At 33.6% G+C, this 24,013-nt stretch overlaps 1 protein-coding gene across 1 annotated transcript; it reads left to right on the forward strand.

The window, feature by feature from the left end:
• The first annotated feature begins 196 nt into the window (after positions 1-196).
• On the forward strand, positions 197-20,137 carry LOC120144904 (beta-galactosidase 10-like). Its single transcript, XM_039158860.1, has 6 exons — positions 197-268; positions 1,538-1,702; positions 1,779-1,987; positions 2,266-2,375; positions 2,539-2,648; positions 19,982-20,137. The coding sequence occupies exons 1-6, from the start codon at positions 197-199 to the stop codon at positions 20,120-20,122; spliced, it is 807 nt and encodes a 268-aa protein (XP_039014791.1). The 3' UTR covers positions 20,123-20,137.
• Positions 20,138-24,013: the final 3,876 nt, after the last annotated feature.

The raw sequence follows: 24,013 nt of genomic DNA on the forward strand, positions 1-24,013 counted from the left end.
TGTTGGGAAAACAGATCGTAAGAAATAAAAACAATAATAGAGAGAGGAAGAGAGAGAGAGAGAGAGTACTGTTGAAAGGCAGGAGTGCAGCAACCGAAGCAGAAGAAGCAAGGAACGCCATTAAAGACTGAATCAAATGGACAATGGGAGTGATTGCTCTGCTGCTACTTTGTGAAATAATGGGTTTCTCTTTTCTATGGTAGGTTTCGATGACACGCTCCTCCAAACATCTCTTGTGGACGCCTTCCTTCGCATTTGGCCTTTCAAGGTATTTTGTTGGGCAATTTTCCTTTTAATTTTCAAGTAATCGGAATCAAGTTGATAATTTTTATTTTGTAAACTTCATTTAATTTGATTTTTTTTTAAATTAAGGATAAGTAAATTGAGTTCAATGGTGATTTTATCATAAATTAGTTTAATATATATAATATTTTAAACTACACCTATCTTCTCAAATTAATACCTAAAAATAATTTTATTTGCAAGTTAGGAATTGAATTAGGCATATTTTTCTCTATTAATACTTAAAAACTTCTTCTCCCAAATCATTTCCGGAAAAAAAATGCATAACGAAATGTTCGAACTTATAAGGATATATTTTGTGATAAGGTTTACATAAAAAAAAAAGCCATTACTAGTTCAGCATGTATAATAATACTAAAATTTTTAGAATAAATATTATTTTGTAATCGTAACTTAATCAAAAATAATAATAATACTCAAATTTATTGCAATTTTACCGAAATATCACTCTGACGTGTAATAATTACCTGTCAAACATCATTTCTCTTAATTTTACTGTAAGACACCTAATTCAGTTTGAGGAACCGTATAATTTATCCTAAAGCCTCTAGCTATTTCTTAATTAAGTAATCTAGTGTATTTAATTCAATCGTTTGGTTTTTGTCATCCGCAGTGTGTTGCTAGATGCTTTATTGGGAAGTATTCACTCAGGCTGTGTCTTACTGTGCTGTTGAACTATTTCGGTTAAATTGGATACAGTTTCGAGTATTCTTTTCTCTTTCCGCTGGTTTAATTGATTTGGTTCGATTAAATTATGAAAGATTTTTAAGGAGAATAACCTTTTTATTAAAAAAAAATCAATTATTATATTATATTCTTTTGCTAATATTTATTATATTATAATTTTACGTAAATAGTTATTAATGTTATTATTTTTTTTAATTTTAACTACTGGTTGTTAATGAAAATGATGATGTAATATAATATAATAATTTAATTTTTAAAAATTTATATATATTATTAAATTAATTTTTATTCAAAATAATTATTATAGTTATATTATTTTTTTTTAATTTGTAAAACCACATAAGACTGTAATAGATGGAAACCTGTGGGGTTAAAGGTTGGACTTTTTAAAGAATTGGGACTCTCGTTGAAACCAAAGATCTGGATAAATTTATTGGATATTTTGTCGGCAAAAAATAAATCAAAGAAAAACGCGGCAAGTCTTTACCGGCAAGTTACTCTGTTCCTTTGACCGACTATCATTATCTGAACAACTACTTCACTGCAGGCGGATGTTTATGATGATGGTTCAGGAGTGTGCGCTGCCTTTCTTGCTAACCTGGATGACAAAACTGACAAAAATGTTGTGTTCCGGAATGTGGCATATCACCTGCCTTCATGGTCAGTCGGCATTCTCTCTGACTGTATGAATGTTGTGTTTAACACGGCGAAGGTATATTTCCATTTTTGTTTTTAATATTTCCAAACGTTAATGTTTGAACATTTCATCCATTGCCTGATGTCAACAGGTAGGTCCCCTTGCTTCTGTAGTTGAAATGGTACCCGAGGAGTTGCAGCCATCGGCCGCATCACCAAGTAAAGGCTTGAATGGTCTTAAATGGGATATATTTACGGAGAATGCTGGAGTTTGGGGAGTGGCTGACTCCACTAAAAATGGTTTTGTGGATCAAATAAACACCACTAAAGATACTACCGACTACCTGTGGTGTACAACAAGGTTTGTCTTTCTCTGTGCAATTGGCTAAATTTTTGCCTTTAGGAGTTTAATAGGATTTGGATGAATAAAGGATTGACAAATAGGCACGAAAGGGAATGGATTTTAGTAAATTAGGAGCTTCTCAAGTTGTTCCCCCATATCTGGATTAATTATATGAAACTTTTTAGTTTTTATGATATGAAACTTTGGTATTCATATATGTTTGAATTTTCTCGTTTTATCTTCCATCATATTTTAATATAGCCTTCCCAGCTAATACTACGATCCTTTGATTGCAGCATAACTATTGGTGAAAATGAAGAATTTCTGAAGAAGGCAAGCCGTCCAGTCCTTCTTATTGAGTCAAAGGGTCACGCTCTTCATGCATCTGTGAACCAAAAACTTCAAGGTTATTCTGATGTTCCAAGATGCTCTTTAGTTATTTGGGTATCGTTAATTGATTTATGTGCAAGTTATAGTTTGTATGACATTGTATTTCCTCAGGTTTACTATCAGTCTGTCAGGTGGACATATTTGTAATAAGTTTAAAAAGTTTTGCTGACATTTTACAGGTAGTGCTTCTGGAAATGGCTCGCATTCACCCTTCAAATTTAAGAATCCAATTTCTCTGAAGGCGGGAAAGAATGAAATTGCACTGTTAAGTATGACAGTGGGCCTACAGGGTTATTCTTAAAACACTTTCTTGCTTGCCTGTTTGTTTAAGGATTACAACATTTGTTTCGAGTTCCATTGCAGCTGCTTGTTTTAACTCACTCGACAAGCTTTATTTCCTTGATTCTTCCTTCTTTTCAACTAATTTGAAACATGCAGTGCCGAAGCTTTTAAAGGCATAATCTGCATCAAAGCTAATGTTGGTTAATTTAAGAATATCTTTTTCAACATTTTTCTATCTATCTTTTTCCCCCCCTTTAGTGAGTGAATTTCTCCTTAGATTGAGAGTGTCGTAACCGATTTTTGACCGGGTACGAATTTTTACTTGGCAGGAAAAATAAAATGAATAAATAAATGATTTTGATTTTAAAAAATATTTTGGGAGTCGTCATTGTCCTTTTTGAGTTAGGTATGTCAAATACCTAAAAACAATATTTTAAAATAGTTTTTAAGAAAAATAATTTAAAAGATAAACTGATTTGCGTATAACAAAAAATATTAGTAAAGAAAAGATTCATGGTCGGTTACGTTTAGGGAAGGATTAGCACCCCTATAACGCCTAAAATTGATACCCATTAATTATAAATTGTCTCCATTATTGGAAATTAAAAATTTAAATATATATTTAATTTATAATCCTGTGATTTCAAATTTATTAGTATAATTCCAAGAAAATATATTAATTTTTATAAATATATATTTTTATATTTTTATAAATAAGATATTTATTTACTTAGAAATATCAAAAAAAGACTTCTAGTTGCTTTAAGACAGTCATTTTCTTAATATAAAAAAATAAATAAATATTAATAAAATATTTCTCTAAAAATAAATAAATATTAATAAAATATTTCTCTAAAAATAATTAAAATAAATTAAATTACTATATATATAATTTATAAAAGTAGGATATTTAGTTATTTAAAAATATCAAAAAATGACTTCTAGTTGCTTTAAGATAACTCTTTTCTTAATAAATATTTAAAATATGTTTATAAAAGTAATAAAATTAAATTTATAAATAAAATTTTTATTTAATAGAAAAAAATAAATAATAAAATAAATAAATATTATAATTTATTCAAAGTATTAATTTAAACATATTGAAATTAAAAGGATACAAATAAAATTAAATTGCAATTAAATAGTCAAAATAAAAGGAATTAAAAGCTATAGGATTAAATTGAAAAATATAAAAAAATTAATGTAAATAATTCGAAATATCATAAAGTAAGAATATTAACATTGTAATTTAACCATAAATATTAATACGGGATTAAAATAAAAAATACTAAAACTATAAGGGACTGAATAGGTTGTTTTACCCTAAATATTTATTAATACTAAATAGTGGCTAAAATATAAATAAAACAAAATTACAAAACAAAATTAAAATGCACGAAAACATACTGTAGTGACTAAAATAAAAGTTTGCAAAACTTTAATGGCGACGTGTATGATTTACCCATTTTTTGAAATTACAGATACACCCCACCCCAAAACGACGCCGTTTGGGAAGGGGTATAAATACCCTAAATTGGCCGGCCTTATGGCCATTTCCCTCATTTTTTTCCTTTATTTTTCTCTCTCTAACTGAGAGAAATTTTTTCTCTTCCTTCTCTCTAAAACATCTCCAGCCGGCAACTGTGCTCCGACGCCGGTGGCGGTGGCTGGATTTTACAAAGATACCCAAATCAAAGCCTTGATTTTTCTATACCTGAATCCAAACTTCTTTTAGCCTAAAACCCTTTAAATCAAAGTAGATCTATCTCTCTTTACCTTCGACCTTTCGGTTTTACGGCGGCGTATAGAGTCTCCGATGACTGCAATTTCCTCGGTAAGTCTCCTTTTCTCTTCTCCTTCTTTATTTGGCTGTTGTTGGGTGTTGTTCTTCGTGACTGTTGGTTGATGTGGTAGTGCTTGTTGCTCGTGTTCCTCGTTCTCGTCGTCTGTTGGTGTTTTTTCCTTTGCAGGTTAGGTGGTGGCTTTATAGGCCACCACGATTCTTGTCTCGAACCGGTCTAACGGTGGTGACTCACCATAGGGTCATAACGTGTGCTATATCGTGGCAGTTAATGGTGGCTTTGGTGAAGCGTCGGAGCGGCAGCAGCATCGACAGCAGATGGTGGATGTGAAGGTGGCGTCGCGTGGTCCCTAGGGTATCATAACCCTAGGGTTTCTTGTTGGAGAACTTTGGACCTTTGGATCTTGCCATATCCAACGATGGATGGCATCGGCGGCTAAATGATGAGATGTAAACCCTAACTGGGTTTAGAGATACACATTTGGGCTCCGGGTTTGGGTCTGGACCAGATTGGGTTTTGGGTCACTGTTGTAATTGGGCTCCGATTTTGGGCCTGTAATAATGTTTTTAATTATTTATTATTTAATAATAATAATATTAATAATAATAATATAATTATAATAATATTTATAATAATATTTATAATATAAATAAAAACAAATGGATGAAAAAAACTAGTATATTTAGTTGCCCCTCTTTGCTCATTCTTGTGTTAACAAGAATAGGGCAAAGACGAAAAGATAATAAGTTTTTTTATCCATTTGACTTCACTTGTAGGATGGCAATATTGAACAAGTTCTTCTCATTAAGAACTCTTTCAATGGGGATGACAATTCATCTCCTTCTATGATGCAATCTAGCAAAAAGTTGAATAAGTTCTTCTCCCTCTTTAGATGAGTTCTTCTCATTATGAACTCCTTATGGAAATGTTGATCTTCAAAACAGGGGTTGTTGATTCAGCTTCATATATGATGAATTAAGGCAAGGTTGAACAAATTCTTCTCATTATGAACTTCTTCTCATTCTTCAGATGAGTTCTTCTCATTATGAACACTTCTGGAAATGTTGATGCTGATCTATCTCCTTCTGTGATAGAGTCATGCAAAAGGTTGAACAAGTTCTTCTCATTATGAACTTCTTCTTCCTCTTCAGATGAGTTATTCTCATTATGAACTCTTCTGGAAATGTTGGTGCTGATCTATCTCCTTCTGTGATAGAGTCAAGCAAAAGGTTGAACAAGTTCTTCTCATTATGAACTTCTTCTTTCTTTTCAGATGAGTTCTTCTCATTATGAACTTCCTCTGGAAATGTTGGTCCATCGAGTGGTGGAAATTTTTGTTTCTAGTGAAACTGTCTCAAGCGAGACGAATCTTGTTTTAAGAAAAACAATCTCAAGTGAGATAAATTGTTGTTTCGAGTGAAACTGTCTCAAGCGAGCCAAATTTTGTTTTAAGAAAAACAATCTCATGTGAGATAAATTTCTATTTCGAGTAAAACTGTCTCAAGAGACGCAGTTTGTTTTAAGAAAAACAATCTCAATTGAGATAAATTACTATTTGAAAAACATCCTGCACTGAAGGTCTTATAGATGGCCCGTAGGACTCATAAATTTGGGAAATAGTTTACTAAGTAAGAAACTTTGGAAATCGTTTTCTTACTATTCAATAATTTCATTTTCAGAAAAGATTGAATGAGAAACTTTGGAAATCGTTTTCTCATTTTTCAAAATAACTTGTTGATTGGGTAGCATGCCCTATTTCAAAATAATGTTTCTTTTGTGGATTGCGACCATCTATTCTTCAGATGTTTGTATGATTCCTGTATTTGAGGTTTTGAATTCTACCTTCTTTTTGTAAGGTATTTTTCATCATGAATCTTCTTTTTCATACGAAAATCTGGAAAAAAAAAAACCTTATGTTTGAATGCAATCAAATATATCAATGTAATGCATTTTTTATGCAAATGATGTTCTTATGAATGCATAAATGTTGATGCAATCTTCATGTGACTTCAAAGTGGCGAACTCAGTCTTCCGTCACTTAATTAAAATGTCATTTCAAACTGATATCTCTGATGAACCATCTGATCCACCTGCATCTTTGTGTCTTCTTCATTTGCATTAAAGTCTTAGAAGAAATGTTTCATTTATAGAACTCTTGCCGTAATCAGAATTATGAACTGGATGCCCCATTTTTATCTTTGATAACATTGACTTTCTTATTCTAGACTTGTGTAGAAATCTAATAAAGTTTTTAACTTTGAAAAGAGAATCTATCATCTTTGAAAAGAGAATCTATCATCTTTGAAGAATGTAGATGTCGATATGCTAAACTCAGCAGGGATTAATTAGGAGAGCAATGTCTATTCTGATTTGACTCTTGAAACACATCACAAGGAGGATTTATCCTAATTCCTTTCCTGTCTCCACATCTAATCAGATTTTTGAACAAGGAAACTTGGACCATATCATGTCGAGATGTTTAACAACAACCTATTGTTCAATCTTAGTTGGCTCCACTAGTTTATTATTGTTAAAATTTCAGCTCTCCTTCTGTGGAAAGAAATCTTCATCATATCTCACTTCTATCCTTGGGGTTGAAGAAGTCAAACTTCATCTTGGGTCCATAAATAGAAATCATATGATCACAACATTGGTTCAATATCAGAATAACTGGTTCGTAAAATATTTGACAACACATTCATCATCTCATGTGGTTTATGCTCTGATGTTCGTAAAACATTTGACAACACATTCATTCTTTCCTGTGGCTTCTGCCCATATGTTTTCCAATGAACCTCTTTGCATAATGTTCAGAATTTTTGTATGATGTTACAAAGACACCAAGAGCAAAAGTCAATGGGAATATAAGTGAGATGCTGGTATGACCAAAAAGTTGGTCAAATTCATGAGATGTGCTAGTGACGAATTGAATAAGAGATACCAATTGATCTTGATATCATTTCGGGCAAGGGCCAGTTGTGATACGATCATGTTTTCTTCCATAATGAGTGTTGTAGGAAGTAGAAACATATCAGTTATAGGAGCCATATACAAAAAGAAGTTCATGGAATACTTGCTGCTGTTGATGAAGTGCACATGATAAAACCAAATAGATGAAAACTCAGTTCAGCCTGAATGGCAATGATAACCCCGGTAACAACAAGAATAATGGTAATATACGTAAGGTGAGCCTTTTTATTCAATGTCATCAAGTAAACAAAAACTGATGTGAAAAACAACTTCGTAACCTCAACAGTATGGTTAAAACCTCAAAGAAATATGTACAATCATTACTGTCACACAAAAGGCCAAATTCAAAATCGAGATATTAAGGAACTGAACCCTGGATCGAATGGTCTGCTTGGGGACCATGCACCTGTGATATAGCTTAACAAAGAACATGCTATCATGTAACACATGGTTAAGAAGACTGGTATTTGAAACCATACTTGCTGAGTAGATATTTGTTTAACAACAGGACCCTAATATAACTGCATGATGAACGAATCAATTATGTATAGTCAGCTCGACTGTCATTGTTTCACCATTTTCATTCTTCATACCTTTCTGTCTTATTGGAAATATTTTCTCAAAGCAATAATCTTTACACATGATGATATGGGCCTTCAGCATGCCCCAACACTTGCTGATACAAGCGTTCAAAATACGTCAATATTCCTGATTATAATTGAAATGGGCTTTCAGCATGCCCCCAACATTTGCTTCTTGCTGATGCGAGCCTTCAAAATGTCTCAACATTCTATTTCTGGTTGAAATGAGCTTTCAACATGCTCCCAATATTCGCTGATATAAACGTTCAAAATGCATTCAAAATTGTTTTCTTGCTGATGTGAGTCTTTGGAATACTTCAACATTTATTTCCTGATGATATGAGCTTTCAAAAAGCCCCACATAGATCATTTCTGTCTGGAATGGGCCTTCAAAATTCCCAAATATTCAAACTGATGTGAGCCTTCAAAATGCCCCACATGGATCATTTCTGTCTGAATTGGTACTTCAAAATACCTTAACATTCAATTTTTGGTAAAAATGTCGCAATCATATATAATATTGGCCTTCGAAATGCCCCTCATTATTTCTGGTTGAAATGACCTTCAAGATGTCCCAATATTTTAAATCGTAAGGCTTACCCTCAATGTTCATTGGCTTTGAATCTCATGATTTCCAAGAGGTCCAACTTTGTTAATGCCTCATTGCGGGTACTCATAGCTCTATTTGTGTCCAAATCTGTTAATCTTGAATGCTCTCATTTGTGTCATTAAAAAGCAATGTTTTTTAGTAACTTGAAGGATTCTTCATGTTGTCACAAACTTAAGAAGTAATCAATCATTCTGACAAAAATATATGAGATGTGTGTCTCTTCTGAATGAGGTGCCCATTTTAGATCTGGAGGGATCTAGTCGGACAAAGTGGTATAAATCGCTTGATAATACATTCCAAGTCGACACAGTTGCTTATCATCTTTTAGTCTTAAGAAACATGTTCCCCAAGGGTATCAATGTTCTTTCTCTTTTCTCTGGATTATTGTTACATAGGTTGCCCTTTACCGGCTCGATATACCTTTGAAAGCAGATGTGCAAGAACTGAATGATGATCGGTTAGTGCAATTGATGAGTAGATTTGGCGGATTTGACATTGTTGTCGGTAGCATCCAGTGTAACAACCTTACTGGAAGAAATAAACATCATCGGGATGGACTCGAGGATTTTTGTTGGTTTTTTTCTTGCAATGGCTGCTACAGTGACTGTCTTTTTTGTTGCTCCAAGATACGCACTGCCATATCCCACTATTCCCGAACCATGGAAAGGTTTAGTTGACAGTAAAACTAGTTATCTCTATTTTTGGAATCCTATAACCAATGTTACCCAATATGAAAGGTTTATAAGTGTAGAATATGTTCCAATGTTCTATTTTGTGCCATAAGTTCTCAAATTCAAGTTCAACAATCTTCTATAGGACATAATGGGTATAATCCTGATAAAGAAAATGATCGACATGGAAGAAGTAGCAATGATGTATCAAGACTTGAGCCAGTATCACAGTATAACCAGAGTGCATGTGATGGACTTGTTCATTCCCATAATACACCTTAATGGGACTTATAGCTCTGTGATGTAATCTTCTAGGGGACATGGATTGATAGATGGGGGAAGTAACTTGTCTGGTGATGCTTATTGCCTTCAGTATGAGATAAGTGATAATATTTCTTGATGAATTGCTAATAATGTCACATGAGATCGTTACAAGTTCAATTCTCCAGACTTTCTGGCTTCTTGGACCACTTTTTTTCAAGAAAGTGAAATGCTTCATCGTTCTGGCCTTGCTTATTCTTTTTTCTTCAATAGAGGTAGAATAGACAACAATTTGCTTCAAGGGCCTTCCTCATTTGAGAGTGTCATGTTTGAAAATGATTTTTCTCATTTCTTTATTAAAGAATGAAATAATTTTGTAAAGTGTTCCTATCACAGATTAACAATAAAATCAAATCATAAGCATGAATTTAATGAATATCAAATAAATCAATTATACTTTTAAATAAAAAATCATAGTCTTATGGAAAGTGTCAAAATTATTAACTAATTTAAGGTGTATGTTGATTCTGGTAAAGTAAGGTCTTTTCAAGTTGGCCCAGGATATATGTATCTTTGAACTTTCACTAACTTGAAGAAATAGTTTTTATGATCATATCATAGAGATACTTCTTGATTCTAGACTCTCAGGAACGTCTTTGGGATGTGTGGTGCTTCATCAAGAGCTTAAGATCGTCTCTTATATCGTTGTTGCACCATTCAATATTCAAGCCGCCTTTTCAGGTTTTCAACTCGAATTCTCCTTTTGTTTCAAGATGTTATATATAAATTTTACATCTTGAACCCCCTTTTATCATTTTTCATATCATGCATTAAATATTTAAAAAATAATTTTTGTAAATAAAAATCAATCCTGAGAAGCAAAATGAAATTTAAGATAGTCTCTTTCACATAGAAATCCATGTATGATTAGAATGAACTTTTTAGGTACGTCATGGTTATGAAGAAAGGGATAAAAAAGCCCAAACAAGTGTTTAAGGGTAATTGAACCAAGGATCAATTTATTTTGATGCCTTCAATCTTGTCTTGCTTGACTTGGATATGTTTTACTATTTTTCATTCTTCTTTTGGATCCCTCTAGACTGTCAATTTTTTTAGTTCATTTCCATTTTATCATATGTTCATCATTTTTTTGAATGAGTATAGGACTTCAATTGCTTTGAGCACCTCCTTTTCCTCTTGCATTTTGGAAATTCTTTCATTATTCTTGAATGGATTGATCTTCAAGCACTTTGCATTTTGATCTACCTTGTAGTTCAAAACTCTCTTCATTTCATGAAGATTTGCCTTCGTAATTGACAATCTTTATTCCTGTGAGCAGATATCCTTATTATTGCGCCCCAATATGGAGGGTGATCCTTGGTTAAGGTTGAATCAGAAAAAAATATTATAGGCTCAAAAGGGGACAACAAGGGATATATATATATATACATACATATATTTGAAAGGATAAATGAAACAATGTCATTCGTCATCTCATACACAGAAGCCTTTTTAAAAAGAGATATCCCCAAGGGATGAATATTCAAGATTACTCTTTATTTACATGAAAACAATGTAATTAATGCATGATATAATTATTCAATCTCTCTTTTTTTTTCCTTCTTGCTTTGAGTATACCCCAATCACTTGAAATTATCTTCAATAAGTTGATCCATGATGCCTCATCTCGTCTCTTCTTGCAGGAAGATTCACAGATAATTTGAAAGTTTGGTTCTTTTGAGGTCTTTTGGTTCATGATGGTTTTGTATTTAGAAGGACTAATGTATGACTTTTAAAGTCGTATATATGGTAGAATGTTATAAACCAATCAACTATACCCAAAAAGGTAAACATCTGGATTTGGTGTCTCAAAAACAGGTAGAGACATGACTTCAGAGTCTCAGATAAATATATGGTCAAGATTTGATTTTAGTAAGGGTCAAGTAATTAGCATTGGATGGGATATGGAATGTATAATTTTACCACTTGCCAAAGATCTATAATTCTTGAAAATAATATTTAATCTACTTGATACTCAAAAATTTCAAGATTAAAATTTAATTCCTTGCTCATAACTACAAAAGCAACAAAAATTTATTTATCACAACAAGACAGAGAAAGGAACAAAAACATGTTCAAACAAGATGCTGAAAATAGAAAGGTACTACAGTGGTAGATAACAACTTCCACTTGTTTATTTTATCTTGCTCTATCATTCCTCGAATGTTAGGTATGTACTTGGCCCAGGATTCTCATCCTTATTTGCCCCCCATTTCTTGATCATTTCTTGTGTCAAGACTCCCTTATCAACGAGCGTCTCTATTTCTTTTAACAGTGGCCAACAACTCCCTGTTGAATGTCCCTTTACCCCCAAGTGAAAATTGCAAAAGCTATTTTGATCATAACAATGGGCATAAGGTTTTGGTGACACTTTCACCAATCTTGGTGTAATATATTGACCTTTAACCAAATGAGGGTACATATCTAAGATAGATTTTTAAAACACCTTCAGAGTTTTTCTCGATCGAGATACTTTCACTTTCTGTGATCGTTCTGAATGACTAATTGCTCTTTTGTGATCGTGGGGGTTCTGGATGCTCATTTCAGCTATAATTGGGGTAGTATTCACCAGATTCCTTAAATTTCCCCTTGGGACCAAATCTTGAAGCTGTCTTGAATTACCATGCTCCCTAATAGGTTCTTGATCATCAGACAATATCGCTTCGAACTCATCATTATCATTCAGCACCTTATTCACAGCCTTTACAGCGGGATTCTCTAATGGTTTCTCTCCATGGATCATATCATTCATCATGTCCATTAACATGGTCATTTGTTATTTTGAATCAGCCTGGAACTTTTTTGTATGATCAGTCATTTCTTGTTGAGTCTTGATAAGTTGCTCTTGCAGTTTCTCGATTCTACCAACCCTTGCTAAAATTTCATTCATGGCTCTTATCCTTATTTAGAAAGACCAAGTTAGCTCCAATTTGATTTCAGAAATTCTGTCATGGAATCCTCCACGAATTATTCCCATGTTTTCATGATTAAATGCATATAAAATAGTTTAAAACAAAATGTAATTATGAAAAGATGCAAATGCAAAAATGAAAATGTAAATACAAACGTAAAAATGCAAAGATGCAAATGCAAATACAAATATGTAGAAATGCAAAAATAAGAATGCAAATTGTGTAATGTAAAAGCAAACATAAAAGTACGAATGCAAAATGAAAATGCAAAATGCATGTATGCAAAAGGTATTGATCCCAAAAAGTTTACTGTCATAGAACAACTTCCATCGGCATACAAAAGTTTCTATATAATAGTTCATAACTACATATACGACACAGCTTTCCTATTAAGCTCTATGATTTCCTTCATCAGCCATGACATCTTCTTTCCAAACTTAGAAACTGGATCAATGTGATGCTCAATAATTTTTGCTTCAGCAGCTAACTCCCCAATATATATGGCAACTTCGCTCATTTGTACCATGGCCTCGAATACATACTGCTTATATCTTCACTTCTTTCTTCATAGAAATTAGTCGATTTTTGCCATTGTTCATTAGTTCCATCGAGAGTTTGCTCTAACTCGGTGATTCTGACTTGACAAATGTGCAAAGTATTTTCAAGATCTCGGATTCTTCTTCGTAATGAAGCGTTCTCCTCATAACTCTCTTTAAGATCACTAGGTCCTAGATGAGCCTTTTCTCTTGGAATAATGATTCTTCAAGTTGCAAGATGTAAACATTAAACTCTGTATTTGTGTTTCTACACTGATCCAAATCCTCTTCAAGTTTTGTTCGTGTTTCTTGTGTCCTTTGATTGAGCTTGTAGATTTGAACATTCTTGTTTTTACATCATTACATCCAATTATTGGCCACCTCTTGCTCTACTTCGAGTCTGGTATTGAAGTTCTTTCTCTCCAAATCCTATTTTTCCTTTTCAACATCGAACTCTTCAATCATTTGGCCCCTAACTTCGAGTTCGGCAATCGTATTATTCATTTTAGCTTCAAATCCCTTGAACATGGTGTTTTTCTCAACCTCAAACCCCTCAAGCATGCCATTCTTCATATCTTCTAATTCTTTGGCTCGATCCCTTTCTTTCTTCATTTCATTCATAATCTCGCGACTTTCAGCTTTGTGCTTTATAATTCGCTCCCTTTTGTCAACCTCAAGATCTTCAATTTTCTGCTTTCCTTTCTCAAGGCTTTTGAGTAAACGGCTATTTTTTCCTTTCAAATCGTCGACTTGGCATTTTTCAATGTTAAACTCTTTGGTCATCTGTGTTGTTTCTCTGCTCGATCCTGATGCTCTCCAGGATTTTTGTAGCTCAAGGTAATTCTTCTTTAACGTTCTGAACTCACCATCTACTTTTTCTTTGTTTTCCCTCAGCATCACACATTGTGCTGAATGAAAGTCAACACCACCGCCAAACATAGTTTTATCTTATCGTATTTGGGTTAACTTTTTTGACCAACCTTCTCTTTCTGTTTCAAACTTAGCTCTTAGGATTTATATTTTTTGATGGGACTACCCGAATGTGGTCTTCCATAGAGATATCCTCATTTTGGTATGGTAGAAGAATATTTTCATTTTTCCTGACAGACCTCCATTCCTCATAATCAGGGGTTAACATTACTTTCGCTGCTTTGGCTCGAATACATAAAGTTGTTTTCTAAGCTTTAACGGCCTCCATGATGTTTCTTTTGTAATTTTTGCTATGAAATACAAACTCAGATGAATGTAACCCAGCAGTAACAAGAACAAATTGACGACCCTCGTACTGCCTTATAACCAGAAGTGGTGCATATCCAATTCCTCCCCATAAACCAAGCAGCATCACCTAATTGTAGTCACCACATTTGTAAAAGAACTCCCTTTGTATTTGCTATGGGACGCGCCAAACGATGTCATTGCTTTGCAAATTTCGAAGTCTTTAGTGACTTCTTTCGACCATTCTTGCTCTATAAACTCTTTCAACGGTGAGTAGTCCGTACTAAAGCGACGGTATGAGACCTTTTCTGTCCTCCAAAAATGGCTATGGATCCATACATATAACAATTGTGCACATCCCGAAAATCGTCCACCTCCCAGCCTTTTACAAGCGCTTATCGATCGAAAAGTCTCTACTAAAATTACAGAAGCAGGATTGACCCTTTTTTGTAGCTGCTCGAACAAATCTACTACTGCAGCCCCAATGTATCCCAATGCTTTCGGGAAGATGACCATACCATATATATCCAGAGTAAAGAGATCAAATCGTACTTTATCATCTGGACGACTCTGAATAATTTCTTTGATGTTGGTCCAGGAAATGCCTTCTCCCTCGCCCTTTTATTTTGTTCGGGCCACTACTCATTCCTCTCGTACTCCTACAATCTTTGTTAATTTAACTCGGAAATGTTGAGTTTTGATTGACCTTGAATAAATTTGATTCTCCAAAGGCCCTTCTATATGTAGCAAAGTTGTATACTCTTTAATAGTAGGAACCAAATCCTCTTTATTGAAAGTAAAGCAATTATACCCTGGATTCCATAATTGAATTAGGGCTCGAAGCAATTCATCATCAACTTTAACATAGAGCAAATATGAGATGTCCTCGTAAGACTGATAGAACTGCAACTTTTTATTTGAATCCCAACTCTCCCAAATGCCTCGCAAATCTTGCATATCATTTCTTTTTAGAGAAACCGGAGCATAACTTGCTAAATCGGGTACATAATCATCCTGCAGACTGTCTCCCCCTTGTCTTTGTAAGTCCTCAGACCACTGTCTTACTTCTGAGTTCGGAACTATTTGATTTGAACACTTTTTATCCATAGATGAAGGTTTTCCAATGAGACGATTAACTCGAAGATCAATATTTTTAATCTTGTATGATGCCATGCAAACAGCAAAAAATAAAAAACATAAAAAGCAATGAATTAGTTCAAATAATAAGGAAGGAAAATTTTAATTTAATAATAATGTCTACCCAAATATTTCTATTTAAACATGTTTTCTACATAGCATACTATAATCTAAATTCACATGCAATTTATTCAGTAGAGAAATAAATAAATAAATTAAAAGGAAAAAGTTAGAATTCATTTATCCTTTGTGTACACCTATTTTTGGATAAAATTTCGGCATGGTTTCAGATCGGAAGAGTTTATAGAGTTTACTATATGCAGAGTTTCATTTCTAAGAGTAAAGGTACCTGAATTGTCCTTGTCGATGCCCCCTTGGGCTGTCAAACCCTCAATCCTAGTCCATTACAAACTTAAGCGGATCGAGTTCAATTCGAGGGGATACATTTCTATATGCCTGACACGGAGAATAAATTCTCACGAAGACATAGAGCATATAAACCCCGAAAGCTACTTGCTGGGTCTGACACGGATAATAAATTCTCACGAAGACGTCGCTTTCACTCTCACTTAAAAGGGACAAGCTTGATTATAAAGCTTATGTTATGTAATGCAAGTGTTGTGTGTGAGGAGAAATATTCAAACCTTTGACAAACAAATAAAAATGAAATTTAATATCTAAAAATAAAATAAAAACATTAATAATAAAAAAATATAATAAATATTATGAAAATCATAAGTAATAAAAATTTTGAAAGAAAAGAATTATAAATTAAATAAATATGAAGTTTTAATTTCTAATTGATAGAGACAATTTATAATTAATTTCAAAGCTTGACTGATCCCCAGCGGAGCCGCCAAGCTGTCGTAACCGGTTTTTGCCCGGGTACGAATTCTTACTTGACGGGAAAAATAAAATGAATAAATAAATGATTTTGATTTTAAAAAATATTTTGGGAGTCGCCATTGACCTTTTTGAGTTAGGTAGGTCAAATACCTAAAAACAATCTTTTAAAATAGGTTTTAAGAAAACATAATTTAAAAAATAATCTGATCTGCGTATAACCAAAAAAAAATTAGTAAAGAAATGATTCGTGGTCGGTTACGTTTAGGGAATGATTAACACCCCTATAACGCCCAAAATTGGTAGAGAAAATAACCTCAGTGATCGAAAATGCCTTATAATATACGATTTTAACCAACTTTTTTTGGATTTGCCAAAATGACCAACAAAATCGCAACGCGAACTCTAATTTTTCAACTCAATTTCCAAATTCGCAACGCGAATATCCAGATTAGCAATGCGATTGTAAGATTCGCAACGCGATTTTGAAAAATGTGTTGCGATAGTTAAAATGTGTTGCGAGAGTTTGAAAAACGTGTTGTTGCGATAGTGAAAAAGTGTTGCGATTGTGAAAAATCGAAAATAAGTTTACATTTTAACTATTCCAAATTCACGTGGAGTTTGAAACAATAAAGAATATGTTGCGATAGTGTAAAAGATTCCCAAGCCATTTGTAAGATCTTAGTTTGAAACAATAAAGAATGTGTTACGATAGTGTAAAAGATTCCCAAGTGTTTGCAATGCTCAATCCCACATAGTATTGGAAACACTATTGGGAATGGCTATTTAAGGCTTGGATTTCCCATTTCCTTGTTGAGTCGAAGAGAACAAGGGAGACTCTCACGCACCGCCGCCGCCGCCCTCCCGTCTCGGGTCGTGGTCGTGATCGTGGTAATACGTGTCTTCGACATGTTCGCACGAATACTATCTTTTTAGAGAAAATTCTTAAGAAACAAATGCAATACCACCAGTCGTTGCGATTTTGGAAAATCGCAACACGAACTTGGATTATTGCAACGAATTTGGAAAATCGCAACGCGAACTTCGATTATCGCAACGAATTTGGAAAATCGCAACGCGAACTTCGACTATCGCAAAGAATTTGGACTAACGTAAATTTGGAAAATCGCGTTGCGATTTTGTATTATCGCGTTGCGATAGTCAGAATCGCGTTGCGATTTTGTATTATCGAGTTGCGATAGTCAGAATCGCGTTGCGATTTTGTATTATCGCGTTGCGCTTTTGTATTATCGCGTTGCGATTTATATATTCGCATTGCGATTTTCTAAAATCGCAACGCGAATTTGGAAAATCGCAATGCGATAGTCAAAATCGCGTTGTGAATCTGGAAACTGATTTGCGATACTGGAGATCGCGTTGCGATTTAGAGATCACATTACGATTTTGTTGGTCATTTTGGCAAATCGAAAAAAGTTGGTCAAAATCATATATTATAAGGCATTTTCGGTCACGGAGGTTATTTTCTCAAATTGGTACTCATTAATTATAAATTGTCTCTATTACTGGAAATTAAAAATTCAAATATATATTTAATTTATAATCCTGTGATTTCAAATTTATTAGTATAATTCCAAGAAAATATATTAATTTTTATAAATATATATTTTTTATATTTTTATAAATAAGATATTTATTTACTTAGAAATATCATAAAAAAAACTTCTAGTTGCTTTAAGGCAGTCATTTTCTTAATATAAAATAAATAAATAAATATTAATAAAATATTTCTCTAAAAATAATTAAAATAAATTAAATTGCTATATATATAATTTATAAAAGTAGGATATTTAGTAATTTAAAAATATCAGAAAAGGACTTCTAGTTGCTTTAAGATAGCTCTTTTCTTAATAAATATTTAAAATATGTTTATAAAAGTAATAAAATTAAATTTATAAATAGGATTTTTATTTAATAGAAAAGAAATAAATAAATAAATAAATAAATAAATAAATATTATAATTTAATAAAATATATATTTATATGACTAAAATAAAATAAATAATAACCAAAGTATTAATTTAAACATATTGAAATTAAAAGGATACAAATAAAATTAAATTGCAATTAAATAGTCAAAATAAAAGGAATTAAAAGCTATAGGATTAAATTGCAAAATATAAAAATTAATGTAAATAATTCGAAATATCATAAAGTAAGAATATTAACATTGTAAATTAACCATAAATATTAATATGGGATTAAAATAAAAAATATTAAAACTATAAGAGACTGAATATGTTGTTTTACCCTAAATATTTATTAATACTAAATAGTGACTAAAATATAAATAAAACAAAACTACAAAACAAAATTAAAATGCACGAAAACATACTGTAGTGACTAAAATAAAAGTTTGCAAAACTTTAATGGCGGCGCGTATGATTTACCCATTTTCTGAAATTACAGATACACCCCTCCCCAAAATGGCATCGTTTGGGAAGGGGTATAAATACCCTAAAATGGCCTCATTTTTTCCTTTCTTCTTCTCTCTCTAACTGAGAGAGAAATTTTTTCTCTGCCTTCTCTCTAAAACATCTCCGGCCGACAACCATGCTTCGGCACTGGTCACCACTGCCGACCACCTCCCACGGTGGCCGGATTTTACAAAGATACCCAAATCAAAGCCTTGATTTTTCTATACCCGAATCCAAACTTTTTTTAGCCTAAAACCCTTTAAATCGAAGTAGATCTAACTCTCTTTACCTTCGACCTTTCGATTTTACGGCGGCGTATAGAGTCTCTGGTGACTGTAGTTTCCTCGGTAAGTCTCATTTTCTCTTCTCCTTCTTTATTTGGCTGCTGTTGGGTGTTGTTCTTCGTGACTGTTGGTTGCTGTGGTAGTGCTTGCTGCTCGTGTTCCTCGTTCTCGCCGTCTGTTGGTGTTTTTTCTTTTGTAGGTTAGGTGGTGGCTTTATAGGCCACTACGATTCTTGTCTCGGACCGGTCGCAAAGGGCGACCCTAGGTGAGTCACCGAAGCTAACAGTGGTGACTCACCATAGGGTCATAACGTGTGTTATATCGTGGCAGTTAATGGTGGCTTTGGTGAAGCGGCAGTGCGGCGGTAGTGTCGGCAGCAGATGGTGGATGTGGAGGTGGCGCCGCGTGGTCTCTAGGGTATCATAACCCTAGGGTTTCTTGTTGGAGAACTTTGGACCGTTGGATCTGGCAAGATCCAACGGTGGATGGCATCGGTGGCTGGATGATGAGATGTAAACCCTAACCGGGTTTAGAGATACACATTTGGGCTCCGAGTTTGGGTCTGTACCAGATTGGGTTTGGGTCACTATTGTAATTGGGCTCCGATTTTGGGCATGTAATAATGTTTGTAATTATTTATTATTTAATAATAATAATATAATATTAATAAAATAATTATAATAATATTTATAATAAAAATATAAATAAAAACAAATGGATGAAAAAAACTAGTATCTTCCCTCTTTTTATTTTGTGTGTGTATGTTCTGTGTTTTGGATCATTAAATCTTCTCGAACCGATTGTGCAATTTTGCGGTTCTCATCTATCCTCACCCCACATCAGTTCTTGAGCTTTACATTGCTATATCTATTATATATGCAGTCATCTGCAAGTAACTTATATTTGAAAATTCTATTTCCTTCTATTATCTTATCAGATATTGTATAGTTTTGTATTACCTTGAACTTTGTCTTTTGCTCCCTCATGATTAGCTTTTGAAAGTCGGACCATTCGTGTTTTTAGAATGCAGGAGGATTATATGAATGGGTAGGAGCAAGGCTAACAAGTGTCAAGATCGAGGGGATCAACAATGGAACAATGGATTTATCTATGACTAAGTGGACCTACAAGGCATTTTGCTTTATTGAGTTTGAACTGCAATAATCTCTCTTCATATTTTATTTTATTGTCAAAGTTTTGGTAATGCTGCACTGAAGGTTGCAATGGAATTTGTGGGGATAATAGTCGGTAATTGAAAGTTTTGATCATTTAGTGAATAGATTTGCTTCCAAAACTTTTTAGGATGACCTCCCTTCATAGTATTTTTAAATTGGTCCCAAGCTTGAAATTTTTGTCTAATGCCAACAATTACTTCCAAGGAATCAACCATAGCCAAGAATTTGCTAAATATTACAAAAGTTGGCCGCACAATCTGAAGCCAAGGAACTAGTAGTTGGATTAAGGATGTTCGAAAAACTAAACCACGATCATAGGCACCATATCTACATGATTATGAACCAAGCATATATCCATTTAAGGTTAATACATATCAGCTAATTATAACACTGATTCTCTTCGCAGGTCTGCCTGGGTAAAAACGAGTGTGCCATAGTACTAACAGAAGAGAACTTCAATAAGGACTTGTGTCCTGGTACTAGCAAGAAACTTGCGATTGAAGCAGTTTAAGCGAAGATTACCACACAGCAAATTCAAACTCAAATGTCGAAGAGTAACAAAAATTTCAAAAGGAGACAGAGGATCGAAAGTACCTAGCTCTTCAGGTGTGGAATATTCGTTTTTGCTTAACGTGGGGCGAAGATACAATTAGTTATATATAACTTGTATTTGTTTATTGCCACCGTTGATTATTGTTATATTGTGTAGACTGTGCACATTGTTATTATCTAATCCTTAAATTAAAGGGTGAAATACACAAATGATCCTCCGATTGTAGGGTATAATTGATTTTATAATGATATTTTTCGGATTTAAGAGTTTAAAAGAAAAACCATTTTGTCTTCCACTAGTTTTTCGGTGAACTGTGCAGTGACAATGTAAACTCGTACTTTATAATTGATTTTATAATGATATTTTCATATTATTATCATTAATTTTTATGAATACCTTTAAACTCAATCTAAAATAAACACTAACCTTATCGACCTCCCACCATGCAGGATAAAGTTTAGCTTGTCCATTGCCCAACGCAAATGATTCATCTCGTTGATTCTTCAAGTGAACGGCGTTAAAAGACGTCGGCATAATTGTATATCGTGTATTTCTTTTATTTTCCTTAAGTTTCCTAATTATTAGAAGACGTGACACCCACGCATCGATATACTGTTTTACAAAAAAAGACATATATTAGTAACTTACATAAATTTACAAAAAAATAATCAAATTAAAATATAAGAAAAATATAAGACTTACCCCTCCATCGAAATAGCCATTGTCTTTGACCCCTAATAATACGCCCCACCAAGACCGATCAAGCAACAAATAGATATCATCATTGAGCTTGCATATGTCAGTGAAACACCCCTGGCTTCGCTCATGTAGATAAAAATCAACTGCGGTCTTAGCCCAAAGGGTGTTATCCAGAATTGTGTCTGGTAGTTGTTTCCTCTCCACTTCAGATACCGGTATGGTACTGGCCGGTAACTCATACGAGAGCCAACTTGAATCCATCATGTCCGGCACGTCAGAGGGTTTCTCAAGAATCCTACATATGACGCCATGTGAATCGGGCTCTTGAATGGTGGGAGGGACCTCTTCAACGATGACAGTGGCCTCTTGAACGGTGGGAGGGGACTCTCGAGGAATGATAGGGGACTCTTCAACGATAGGAGTGGACTCTTGAGGGATGACAGTGGCCTCTTGAACGGTGGGAGGGGACTCTCGCATTGCGATAGTAAGTATCGCATTGCGATAGTCAGTATCGCATTGCGATTTTCCCAATTCGCGTTGCGATTTACTTATTCGCATTGCGAATTGGGAAAATCGCAACGACACTGTAGACCATCGCGTTGCGAATTAGCGATCGCATTGCGATTTTGTTGGTCATTTTGGCAAATCCGGAAAAAATTGGTTAAAATCGTATATTATAAGGCATTTTTGGTCACTGAGGCGATTTTCACTATTTTATTTGATTGTCAAAGTTTTGGTAATGCTGCACTGAAGGTTGCAATGGAATTTGTGGGGATAATAGTCGGTAATTGAAAGTTTTGATCATTTAGTGAATAGATTTGCTTCCAAAACTGTTTAGGATGACCTCCCTTCATAGTATTTTTAAATTGGTCCCAAGCTTGAAATATTTGTCTAATGCCAACAATTACTTCCAAGGAATCAACCATAGCCAAGAATTTGCTAAATATTACAAAAGTTGGCCGCACAATCTGAAGCCAAGGAACTAGTAGTTGGATTAAGGATGTTCGAAAAACTAAGCCACGATCATAGGCACCATATCTACATGATTATGAACCAAGCATATATCCATTTAAGGTTAATACATATCAGCTAATTATAACACTGATTCTCTTCGCAGGTCTGCCTGGGTAAAAACGAGTGTGCCATAGTACTAACAGAAGAGAACTTCAATAAGGACTTGTGTCCTGGTACTAGCAAGAAACTTGCGATTGAAGCAGTTTAAGCGAAGATTACCACACAGCAAATTCAAACTCAAATGTCGAAGAGTAACAAAAATTTCAAAAGGAGACAGAGGATCGAAAGTAGCTAGCTCTTCAGGTGTGGAATATTCGTTTTTGCTTAACGTGGGGCGAAGATACAATTAGTTATATATAACTTGTATTTGTTTATTGCCACCGTTGATTATTGTTATATTGTGTAGACTGTGCACATTGTTATTATCCAATCCTTAAATTAAAGGGTGAAATACATAAATGATCCTCCGATTGTAGGGTATAATTACGTAAATGATCTTCCGACTATAAGGATTTATATTGTTAAGTTTCTTGGCTATTAAAAGTTATAAAATAGTCTTCTGATTATAGGGTGTTATTTTGTTGAATTCTCGATTATTGAAAGTTATAAAATAATCACTTGACTATTTATGTGTTTTAAAATCACCCTCTTTTGTTAGAAGATTGATAGTCGTCTGAATTGGACGTTAACATGTATGTTGACTGAGATATGATAGTCGTTTGAGATTCTAGAATTAGATTTTTATCATAAGTTTTTAGAACATATAAATAATCAAGTAAGCATTTTATAATTTTTAATAGTCGAGAAACTCAACAATGCAATAGCTTATAATTGTAGGATAATTTTATAACTTTTGATAATTGGGGATTCAACAAAGCAATATCATATAATTAGATGTCATTTATGTACTTCATCTTAAGTTAAAATGAGAATCAAATGTTGGAAAAATATGTTGAATTCATTGATGAATTTGATAATTGAAATATCCTTAAATATGACTTATCTATTTGAATATTCCGAACTAAAAAGATATTATGTGAATTCTTTAAAATTCAAATATATTATTTATGAATTTATATTCGATTGAAATATAATGGTAAATTACACTGTTACACACTAAACTTTACTCTTTCTCCTAGTTTTCTCATCGTACTTTTAATTTTTCTATTTTGCTCATTGAACTTTACAAATTGAATCATTTTAATCAATATGTCGTTATCTTTTTAACGGTATTATGTCATGGCACAAGAATCAAAACAACGTCATTTTCTAAAAAAATCAAATATACACCAAAAGGACGTCGTTTCGAATCCTTTTCTTTCCCCCAATTGTCGCCGCCGACCACCACATCATTTTTTTTTATTTCGGCCACCGTCGATCGTCGTTGATGGTGGTCGTTCGGTCCCAAAATTCATGAGTTAGTTCGTCTTGACCCCTGATTCCGAATCTGGTGGTTTTTCACCGAAAAATGTCTCAAAATCTGTGAATCTCGACTGAAACAATCACTTTCAATGTTCAATTCGTGGACTTCGCATCAAGTTTCAAAAAAATGAATGTCGAATTCGGACTCAAGGTGTCGAGGCGAAGCAACCCATGAAATTTGGGACCAAACGG

This window comes from Hibiscus syriacus, unplaced genomic scaffold (genome assembly GCF_006381635.1).
Source record: "Hibiscus syriacus cultivar Baekdansim isolate YM2019G1 unplaced genomic scaffold, ASM638163v2 tig00110890_pilon, whole genome shotgun sequence".
In the NCBI taxonomy this organism is placed as follows: Eukaryota; Viridiplantae; Streptophyta; class Magnoliopsida; order Malvales; family Malvaceae; genus Hibiscus; species Hibiscus syriacus.